At 34.3% G+C, this 11,252-nt stretch overlaps 2 protein-coding genes across 3 annotated transcripts; one reads left to right on the forward strand and one right to left on the reverse strand.

Annotated features, from left to right (window-relative positions):
• Positions 1–1,115: 1,115 nt before the first annotated feature.
• uqcc6 (ubiquinol-cytochrome c reductase complex assembly factor 6) lies at positions 1,116–3,462 on the reverse strand. The gene is made up of 3 exons (XM_073831338.1): positions 3,378–3,462; positions 2,005–2,157; positions 1,116–1,335 (listed from the first exon to the last, which is right to left on the reverse strand). Exons 2-3 carry the CDS (start codon positions 2,110–2,112, stop codon positions 1,240–1,242), a joined length of 204 nt encoding a protein of 67 aa, XP_073687439.1. The 5' UTR covers positions 2,113–2,157; positions 3,378–3,462; the 3' UTR covers positions 1,116–1,239.
• Positions 3,463–3,910: 448 nt separating this feature from the next.
• tdg.2 (thymine DNA glycosylase, tandem duplicate 2) lies at positions 3,911–9,618 on the forward strand. Of its 2 annotated transcripts, none has more exons than XM_073831499.1 (11): positions 3,911–4,018; positions 4,377–4,449; positions 4,640–4,857; positions 4,932–5,131; positions 6,269–6,338; positions 6,433–6,568; positions 7,124–7,206; positions 7,283–7,377; positions 7,462–7,633; positions 7,720–7,842; positions 7,918–9,618. In XM_073831499.1, the coding sequence occupies exons 1-11, from the start codon at positions 4,012–4,014 to the stop codon at positions 7,998–8,000; spliced, it is 1,260 nt and encodes a 419-aa protein (XP_073687600.1). In that variant the 5' UTR covers positions 3,911–4,011; the 3' UTR covers positions 8,001–9,618. The 2 variants fall into 2 exon arrangements, with proteins under 2 accessions (XP_073687600.1, XP_073687601.1); XM_073831500.1 differs by having other exon boundaries at positions 4,938–5,131.
• The last annotated feature ends 1,634 nt before the right edge of the window (positions 9,619–11,252 follow it).

The following is an 11,252-nucleotide window of genomic DNA, read 5'->3' on the forward strand; positions in this document are numbered from 1 at the left end:
CGTTTGCACGTTGACAGGCTGATTTTTCACAATAAAAGTCCGGAGTAACAAAAATACCCGCTATTAAAACAATTCAGAGATGAAAACCCAGAAAATAGTTAAGTTTTTAATTATTAACCAATTTCTTTCTTTCCTAAATTAAGTAATACAAGATCTGACATGGTTAGAGAAACTCTGAATTAGGCGATAACACAAAAATAGAAAATGTACTAAATAACAGTTTAGTTACAAATAGTGCTGTCAAATCGATTTATCGCGATTAATCGCGTCTAAAATAAGTTTGTTTTTACATGTGTCTCTGCTCTTTATATTTATATGTATACACACACATATATTTAAGAAATATTTACACTACCAGTCAAAAGTTTTTGAACAGTAAGATTTTACTATTTAAAATAGCTGTTTTCTATTTGAATATATTTTTTAATGTAATTTATTCCTGTGATTTCAAAGCTGAATTTTTAGCATCATTACTTCAGTCACATGATCCTTCAGAAATCATTCTAAAATTTTGATTTGCCGCTCACGAAGCTTTTATTATTATTATTATTATGTTAAAAAGAGCTGGGTAGAATTTTTTCTCTAATGATCAGAAAGTTCTTTTCTTTCCAAAAAAAAACAACAAACCGATACTGACTCTCTTTGATGCTTTTGAATGGCATACTGTATAATGTCACAAAAGCTTTTTGTTTTAGATAAATGCAGATCTCTGGATCTTTCTTTTTATTAAAGAATCCTAAAAAATGTACTCAACTGTTTTAAATATTGATAGTAATGATAATAATCATAAAAAATGTGATGGTGCTGAAAATTTTGCTTTGATCACAGGAATAATTCACATTTTAAAATATACTCAAATAGAAAACAGTTATTTTAAATAGTACAAATATTTCACAATATTACTGCTTTTGCTGTATTTTGGATCTAATAAATGCAGGCTTGGTGAGCAGAAGAGACATCTTAAAAAAAATCTTACTGTTCAAAAACTTTTGACTTGTATTGTACATTACATAAATACAAACTTATTTTGGATGCGAATAATCACAATTAATTGATTTGACAGCAGCTAGTTACAAAGTATTTTATATGACAAATGAAGAGAGTGCATGTTTGTATAAATATCTTTATTCACAGAATAAAATTATTTTGTATCATTTTAGTTAGGCTTTGACAAAAAGATTTTTCTTATCACATGTATGTGTATCTATACACATTAGTTACAGAAAACAAATCAACAGGTCATTGTTTTGGAGACGCTGAGTCTGTCAGTCTTTCTTTCAAGCCAAAAAGTTCTGTTTGCAGTTCTCCAGGCTTTGGTGGGACATCTGGAATGGTCTATAATGTAAAAAAAAAAAAAAAAAAAAAAAAAAACATTTTTATACTGTACTTGATGTTTACAGTCAACATCAAAATGTACCAAAATTTGCTTTTATAATGCACATTCCTGGACTTACTAAGAACAATTCCTTTGTGTATTTAATGCAATAATAAATCAATCAAATCTCTATTCTATAGTTAAATTACAGAAATAAAATGGGTTGCAATTAGCAATTCATATTTACAGATAAATACCTACAGTCAAACCAAAAATTATTCAGACTCCAGATATAATTTTTTATATATTTTTTTACTTGTGGGTGCAGGACACTATAGTTCATTTATGTAAGTGAGGATAGCAAAATAAAGTAAACTGTGACATATTACACCCAAAAAGTCTTCATACAGTGGACTAAAAGTTAAAAAATTCGATTTGACACTTTGACCTGACCATGTTTTGTTACATTCCTTTCTATCAAAGTTATCTAACATTATCAAGATGAATTTGTTCTGACACAGTTTAACTCTTGAGTTCTTGTCATATTTTATTACCATTTTCTAAACTATACCTAATAAACTGTGATAATATGAGAAACGTTGAAGGTGTCTAAATAAATTGGTTTGATTGTAGTTTGCACGAACACCTTAACAAATTAAAAAAGCACAAAATCTGATTTAAAAACTTACTAAATCAGGACGGTAATACTGATGCACAACCTGTGCTCCAGCAAACATTGACAACACACTGGCTGCAAACATCCGTAGATATCTTGGCCACGATACACCTGCTGGCATCCTTAAAACTCTGAGAAATGTTGAGCCAATCAAAATAATTTTTACCTAAAGAAAGAAAAAAGTTAGAATGACAGTACTAATAGTGCTCTGTTAAGAGTGTTTACACGACACGTCATCAATCGGCCTTATTGGCTGCACTGAACATAAACAATGCCACTGACTGAACCGAACGAAACTTGCATATTTTGCTGATTATTGCTGCTGAAAATGGACAATTATTGTCACGTTTTGGGTTGTACTAATCATTTGGACCGGGAAAAACATTTATGGTACTATGGACTGCAATAAGTTATAAACAAACTTGGGAAAAAAGACGTTTGTGGTTGGCAAAACTGAACCAGGATTTCCAGGGCAAGAATCTTGATAACATTTGTGTTTGGTGGAGTAATATCACACAGCGCCTGAAATTAGTTCCCAGCTAGGTCAACATTTGCACATGTGCTGCATGATATTACTGCGCCTGCTTCGGCCATGTTATGGCAGCAAACTTCCTTGACTATTACGCCGGAATGGGAGTGTAGTTCCTAATCTTATCGGCCTAGAAAATCGCAGCTTTACAATTTCCACCGGTATTAGTACACAATATAACTACAGAAGAGTCAAGTTTTAAATAACACTAAAAGTGATATTGCCAGAACAGGAAAACGGCTGAATGGATTTCAAAACGGTAAAACTCAACTTATTAATTCGGGGGGGAGTTGGAGAATGAGCCTATTTCCTAAAAAAAGTGGAGTGTTCCTTTAATTAATACTGCTTGTACGTATCTTTACCACCTATTAACTTTAGTTTGTCAAAATATTGCGCTCTTTCCTGCTAACTAAGTCCTTCTCTATATGATTTAGCAGCATCCACACGTTTTTTCTGTGATTTAGACAGCATAAATTAGCAGAACAATGTATTCAGTAGTACATAAACTGTGCAATCCATGCTGTTGTTTACATCCGAGTATCGCCAATATGGTCGCGTATCTGGGTAACTGATCAACAAATCCATAACCCATTATCAGCAATTAAATTATTTAATGACTTAAACAACAACACCAACAAATATTATTCGATTATTTCTAAAATTATATCAAAATGACAATAACAACACTTAAGCATTTTATCAGTCATAGTATTCACTTTTTGCTGTAAGGTCATTTAATCACTGCTTTCTATCTTAAACGCAGCGGCGAATGAAGCAAATGTGCTATTTTATAAAAACAGTATTATAATTCACACATTAAACATGATAAAATCTGGAGGTGCATACAGTATACTAACCTTGTTATGTTAAAATCGAAATATATCAGGTTTTGTTGCACGACATTCAGCAGTAAAGGTTCTTGTTACATGTCTCACATGTTCGCTTTGGAAGTCGTGTAAATCACTTTTATCATAGGGAGTACTGAAATGAATGATTTGTCCTAATTTCACTTAGCAATCGATGGAAAGAAATTAAATCGAAAAAATGATTAATTTAGTGTAAATTAATTAAACACTGTTAATTTAATGCACAGCATAAATGTGTTTTATATAAACGTACGAAGGAAAAAAAATGCGACCTCCCTTTTGTAAATAATGGTTGAGTCCAACACAGTGAAGCCAGCAATTTGAAAAACTAACGTTTTATTGTATAAAAGTGTGAATTTAAGTTCAGCCCAAATGGTAGTTAGTAGTAATGTTTTAACATGTTACTTTTTAAATTATCGCCTATAATAAATAGACAAAAATAAAAATCTTTAAATCCAAAAACTATGTAACTATCGTTAAATCAAAGGCTTTTATTTTGAATTTAGCCTTTACCTTTGTTGACATTTTTACCTACACCGGCTTCATTCATCATGTGTAGCATCATTTAGCTCTACTGTTCTGCACCAAATACTCAAATGTGCCAGAAAAGGTCTGAGAGAAATATATGGCAGGTAAGATTCATAATCCTAACGCAGAGAAATATATGTGTGTGACAAAACGAGTGATTTTAATGCTTGTGTTCGGTCAATGGTCCACACACAGCACTTAGCCTATTGAGTGTAATGAGCTAGTTAGCTGATATTCACCATTCTGGCTCCATAATATTCTACAGTGTTGCTCAGAACAGAGGGTAAACAGTTTTTTGAAATCTGTATGTTTCTTGATAAAATTAGTGTTTTATATCATTCTGTGGTGTTTAATTGATAAGCTAAGCTTAATGAAAACGAGACAGACGAGATGAAACAAAGGGAGGTGTGGTTTACCAGCTGGCATATCAGTAACATAAACATGAATATTAATCTATTAAAGTAAGACCACCAATTAAGATGGAAGAAAGGCAGTATTCATCTCTGACGGCCCCTATGGATTATCTTCAGTACTGGTGAGTTTGCCCAGCCCGAAAAGATCCCAAAAGAGTTGCTTTCTTTTAAATAAATGAGTGACTTGTATACTGTGATTGCAACAAATGCTCTCAAAATTAGATATGAAGGTGTATGTTAAATGTGTACACACTAATGAACTAATTATTTCACAAGCTTTTCTAGTAAGTGCACTGTCTCTCTCTGTTTCAGGTACCAAACCAATACTCAGCAGTACCAGGCAGAGCAGGTGGTGCAGCACCACCAGATGGTTAATGCCGCCCAATATGTCGAGAGACCTATGGAGGATAAAATCATGACTGATTTATCAGTACACCAAGAACCATATCTGGATCCACCTCAGCATCTGGATCCCCCTCAGAATCTGGACCCACCTCAACAGCCTCATCAACTGTATGCCCAACCACCAGGTATAACCCATCCTCACAGTTCATTTAAATGAGATGCTTTGTGCAGCCTAACTTATTAAACATCTATTAATAAGTTGCAGCCCTTCCGACGACTCCAGCGAAAGGAAAGAAAAGGGGAAGGCCTCCAAAAGGTGAAGGAAAGGAAAGATCAGAAGCTGAAGAGGCAGCCAAGAAAGCAAAGAGGACGTTGGATCGGTTCAACGGGATGTCCGTGGAGGAAGTCATGGCTAAAAAGCTGCCAGACGTCATCACACATAATCTCGACATGCTGATTGTAAGTTTTTGCTTTATATGATCTTTATATGATCTGTTTTATATATGGGCCATACAACAGAATTGCTGCAAACTGCTATCCCACATAAGAACGCATTTAAAAAGCGTTTAAGAATTCAAACCTTAGATGTTTACTAAGATCCTTCGATTATCTATTGAAACCCACAATAATATTTAAAATATCAGTAAGCTTTATATATAAAACCATCATTTAGTGAGTAATTTCAATTACGAGGTGGCTATCCCGAACCCTAACCCCTAAATTTCAACTTATGAAAATATTGAAAAGCATTTTTTTCTATTGTTGTTTTTGAAAGTATCTAAAATTGTCGCTACTGAAACAGAGTGGTATCTTTGATTTTTGGGAGTTATCCTATAAAATTGTTACTACCATAACAGTCACGACCAAAACATCATTGTTATCATTGTTTCGGTGCTGACAAAAGAGCACATAATCCTCATATTTGTGGAAAATAAATTACATTTTAGTACAGTTATGCACATTTTTTTTGTAGTTTTTAGTATTGTTTTAGTTTGCAAGTTAAAATTCTGTAATGTGATGTGGTCGCTACGAAAGCATTACTTTCACTACTGAAAATGTGCAGTCGCTACCGAAACATAAGATGTTTTGTTAAAAATAAAGTATACTGAATTGTCATGATAGTGTTTGGTTCAATGTATATTCAAACTAATGAATCCTTAAGTTTAAAATCAGTATGATCAACTTTTTGCCTTTTACAAAGAAAAATTGCATTCAAAATACAACAAATCTAATAAACTACACTCGAAATATTGTTAAAAATGTAATTGTTATTGATTTACCTCTGAAAACTTTTTAAATAGAATAGCAAAAAAATATATTCACAAGGAAGAGCTAAGCAAAATCGATTCTAATTAAATTATATATTACTGTGTTTCGGTAGTGACAAATTTGGGGAGAGGACAAATATTCCAGAATTTGAGAATGAGAATTAACTGCACAATTACTAGAAATGTGTATCTTTGATAGTACACAATTTGCATACAAATCTTTTGGTAAAAGATGTTTCCAACTCTGACTTTGGAGCAATTATGTAGAATAACCCATAAACGTATGACATTTTGGTTTGTTTATATAAACTCATTGCAAATTTTACAGATCGGCATCAATCCTGGACTGTTGTCAGCCTACAAGGGACGTCATTATCCAAATCCTGGGAACCATTTTTGTATGTATTATTCATAATGTACTAATTTGTAAAGGGTGTTTATATATTTATGCTTGTCTTTGATTGATTGATTGTTAAATGACTCAACAAACAGGGAAGTGCTTATATCTTTCCGGGCTGACCGAAGAACAGCTCAACCACATGCACGACCAGACACTACCTGAACGATATGGCATTGGTTTCACCAACATGGTGGAGAGGACTACACCTGGGAGTAAAGACCTATCAAAGTAAGACTTTAAAGTCTGTTAGTTCACCCAAAAATTAAAATTCTGTCATTAATATCTCAGCCTTGTGTCGTCTGAAACCTCTTCAGAACACAAATTAAGATATTTTTGATGAAATTCGAGAGCAGTATGTATGCATCGTGGTACTGAAAAGAAGAAATCGTTGAATAAAGTAGTTCTTTTTGTTTTCTATGAGCATGAAAGTATTGTTCTCGCTTCATAAAATTATGGTTGAACCACTGATGTCACATGGACTATTTTATCAATGTCCTTACTACCTCTCTTGGCCTTAAACATTTCAGTTGCATTGCTGTCTATGCAGGGTCAGAAAGCTGTCGAATTTCATCAAAAATATCTTAATTTGTGTTTCGAAGATGAATTAAGGTCTTACGGGTTTGGAAAGACATGAGGGTGTTAATTAATGACAGAATTTTCATTTTTGGGTGAACCATCCCTATTAGATTATCATTTAAAATAAGCTTTAAACTAATTTAATGTTTATTTCCAAGAAGATGCTTCATGTGAATACATTTGAAAATCTTAATTGTTGGTTTGCAGCAAAGAGATCCGTGAGGGTGGCCACCAGCTTTTGGAAAAGCTCCAGGAGTACAGACCTTTAATCGCTGTGTTCAATGGAAAATGTAAGTCACCAATTTGCTATTGATTTAAGTCTAAACTCTTATTTATGATGCAAGTTAATCCTGTTTGATATTTCAGGTATTTATGAAATATTTTGCAAGGAGATTTTCGGAGTAAAGGCCAAGAACTTAGAGTTTGGATTGCAGCCTTACAAAGTGCCAGAAACTGAGACGGTACGAGTTTGTGGCGTTTTCTTGGCGTTTTAATGTTTCTATTTATAGTTGCATATTGATTAAAAAAGAGCTTCTGTTGTCCAGGTTTGCTATCTGATGCCATCATCAAGCCCACGCTGTGCCCAGTTTCCTCGCGCTCAGGACAAAGTGCACTTCTTCATCAAGTTAAAAGAGCTCAGGGATGAAATGAAGGGAGTGGTGAGGACTCCTGAGGTCGAAGAGACAGACTACAAATTTGATCTGGGTCTGGCCAAAGGTGAAGAGTTTCACAATTGTAACAGTTTTTGTGCTGTTAAAAAAGATAAGTTGTTAACCAACGTCCATTGTTATTCTTTTTTCTAGAGGATGCCAAAAGACTGGCAATCAAAGAAGAGCAGCATGACCCGGGGTACGAGGAAACCTGTGCCCATGGATCACAGGGGCAACCACAGCAAGAGTTTGGGCTCCATCCTTCTACAGATACAGGTATATAAAAATTGTGTAACGAAGGAATATGAACACTATGTGTCAGATGCTTGTAATAATGGTCAAACTCTGTAGATCAGGACAACCGGTGGACAATGCAGCCGTTTGCAGACCAGATTCCAGACATCAGATATAGCAACAGCAACCGAACAGCTTGAGAGAAGTAGTTATCACAGCACAAAGACTGTTGTCTACACTGTTATGTACTGAGAAGGACCAAACTAAACATGTTTTAAATGGTTTTATCTCATATGTTTTGGCTGTTTCCGAGTGATTGATTCTGAGTTGTTACATGGATTATTTAATTTATGTGATTTCAGCGTGTGAACGTGTGAATGAACATGAAACGTGAAACTTTCTGATTCATACATTTGTTCATTTTGTGCCTTCAGTTTTTATCCTTATAAGAAAACACTACCGTTCAATGGTTTGGGGAGGTTTTTTCTTGAAGAAATGAATACTTTTATTTGATTAAGTATGCATTTCAAATGAATGCTGTTCCTTTGAACACAAAAATAGGAAAAAATAGGAAATATTATTGAGCAGCAAATCTGCATATTAGAATGATTTCTGAAGGATCATGTCAAATTAAAACTTCACTCTTCTACAGTTATATCGTGTACTAAGACCGGCGGAAAATGTAAAGCTGCGGTTTTCTAGGTCGATAAGATTAGGAACTACACTCCCATTCCGGCGTAACAGTCAAGGAAGTTGGCTGCCGTAACATGGCCGAAGCAGGCGCAGTAATATCACGCAGCACAACGTGACCAATTGCATGCACAGGGAGCGTTCCTCGTTGGAAGTTACCTAGCTGGGAACTAATTTCAGGCGCTGCGTGATATTACTGCGCCTGCTTCGTCCATGTTACGGCAGCAAACTTCCTTGACTATTACGCCGGAATGGAAGTGTAGTTCCTAATCTTACTGGCCTAGAAAATCGCAGCTTTACATTTTCCGCCGGTCTTAGTACACAATAATATAACTGCAGAAGAGTCAAGTTTTAAATGAAACAAACACCTAAACTAATTGGTTATTTTTGAACGCGATGCCATTGCTAAGCTATGCTAAAAGTGATATCGCCAGAACAGGAGAACGGCTGAATGGATTTCAAAACGGTAAAACTCAAGCCTTTTTCCAAAAAAAAGTGGAGTGTTCCTTTAAGACTGGAGCAATGATGCTTGAAATTTAGCTGTGCGTTACTGGAATAAATAACATTTCAAAATAAATATATTAAAGTATAAACCGTTATTTTAAATAGTAAAAATATCTCACAATATTACTGTTTTTTGGATCAAATAAATGCAGCTTTGGTAAGCCTAAGAGACTTCTTACCCAAACTTTTGATTGGTAATGTATTTCTTGTTTACTGAAGTTATGCGTTTTTGTGATATTGGATTTTTTTTTTTTTGTTAAATCATTATTTTATTTTAGTGCAACAAATTTCTAATGCAAACCATGGCTGGACTCTGGAGGAAGTTTATCACTGTGCATGTCCTCAATGCATGGATTTATAGTAGTATTGCAGATGGCATGCTCAGTCCCACATTATGGTGCTTATTCACTCACTTTACCTCATTTTGATTGCTATTTTTAGAATTGTGTTGTTATTTTGCATCAGTGTGCATACCTGTTTAGTACCATTTATACTTGTTTTGTTACATTGTAATAATCCAGCTTCATTATTGCTGTGAGAATTATGTATCGTGTATGTCATTTTGTAAGTTGTATGTTATTTTTTTATATGTAAGTATTATTAATGGAACGGTTTAAGGGCCAAATAAAAGCAATATAAAGAAAAGTCATGTGAATTCATTATTAGCCCCTTTTACACATACAGTCCTAAATGGTAAATTACTGTTAAAAGATCATGTGTGAACAGGTCCTTTTCAAAAATATCGGTCAATTCATTCCGACAATGAGAAATAACTGGTAATGTGCTCTCTGTGAATGCAGTTTACTGGTATGAGCACATACAAGTTCAGAAATAGCTGACATAAGACGTCTATTCTGGGCCAATCATAATTGCTCTGCACTGTGTAGTTTTGCTTGTAGATGTTTATTACAATGTCTCTGGGCCAAAAGCAGCTGCATGAATCCAGAAGTTTGATACAAAAATAAAATCATCAACAAAAAGACAGCATATCCACTTTTTTCTGTAAGAATAGTAAGAACCTGTAAGAATAGGTGTTGCCATTTGTACATTTTATGGGTCTGGCTTCCGGTATTATCCACGTCCAGCTATTTTTAGCTATACAAAACAGCTCGTTTTGCTGCTTGATATTGCAAATTGGTGTGTCTTACTATATTATTTTAATGTATTATCTTAATTATAAACACTGGTTTGTAGTGCAAACAGTTTTACCTGCACTTTGTTATTTTTGTCTTTATTTGCTGTACCAGTAAAAACCCAGAACGGCAGTGCCTGTGTGAACAGCGCAATTTTTAATTTTACGGTAATTTACTGTTATTACTGTGTGAAAGCGGCTATTGTCACAATTAAAATTACAATATAAACCTTAGTAATATGACTGAAAATCTGCGATGATGATCTTCATTAAATCTTTGAGAAATCAAAAAAAATTAATTTACAGCAATACCAGCTGTAAGTTATTCAAAAAGGGGACCCTGGGTATTAAAACTTGAATGGCTTAATATAAATTAAATGGTGACTCTTACTGAAATATGTAGTAGAAAACCCAAATGCATTATTTAAAAAATCCATGTTTTATACACATTTTGGACTATGGGGGCACCATTATGACTTGAAATGGTTACACTCCTTTGCTACTTTTGCTATTTTTTCATAACTCAGAAATTAAAATACTGATACAATGACCACAGCTACTGAAAGAGCTTACAGGTGGCAATGGATATAAGTGTAGGCTTAAAATAAATGTCATACCATTGATTTTCCCAACAAGGAGTCTAAACGCCATGGAAATCATCCTGCCAGGATTGCTTTTAGCGTTTCTTGTCTCTGCCGTTTGTGAGCTGTGGTCTACTAAAAGCCTCAAAAGCATCAGGACTAAAGTGGAGAGAACAAAGACGCAGGTCTTTAGGAAGTTTTACTCCTACACAGTTATCTTCCCATTCTCTTTTCCTCTTCTTATCCCTAGGGAAAGCAGTGAAGACTTTCGATTCTCTTCTTGCCCTTAGACTGAAAATTACAACCAAAAGCTGCACAATGTTGCATTGTATCAGTATTTTATTTTGCGGTAAAAATAGCAACAGTTAGTGGCAGTAGCTCAATGAGTGCAGCCATTTCACGTCATCAAAATAATGGTTCCCCTATAGTCCAAAATGTGTATAAAACATGGATTTTTTAAATAATGCATTTGGGTTTTCTACTACATATTTCAGTAAGAGTCACCATTTAATTTATATTAAGCCATTCAAGTTTTAATACCCAGG

This window comes from Garra rufa, chromosome 25, assembly GCF_049309525.1.
Source record: "Garra rufa chromosome 25, GarRuf1.0, whole genome shotgun sequence".
Lineage (NCBI taxonomy): Eukaryota > Metazoa > Chordata > Actinopteri > Cypriniformes > Cyprinidae > Garra > Garra rufa.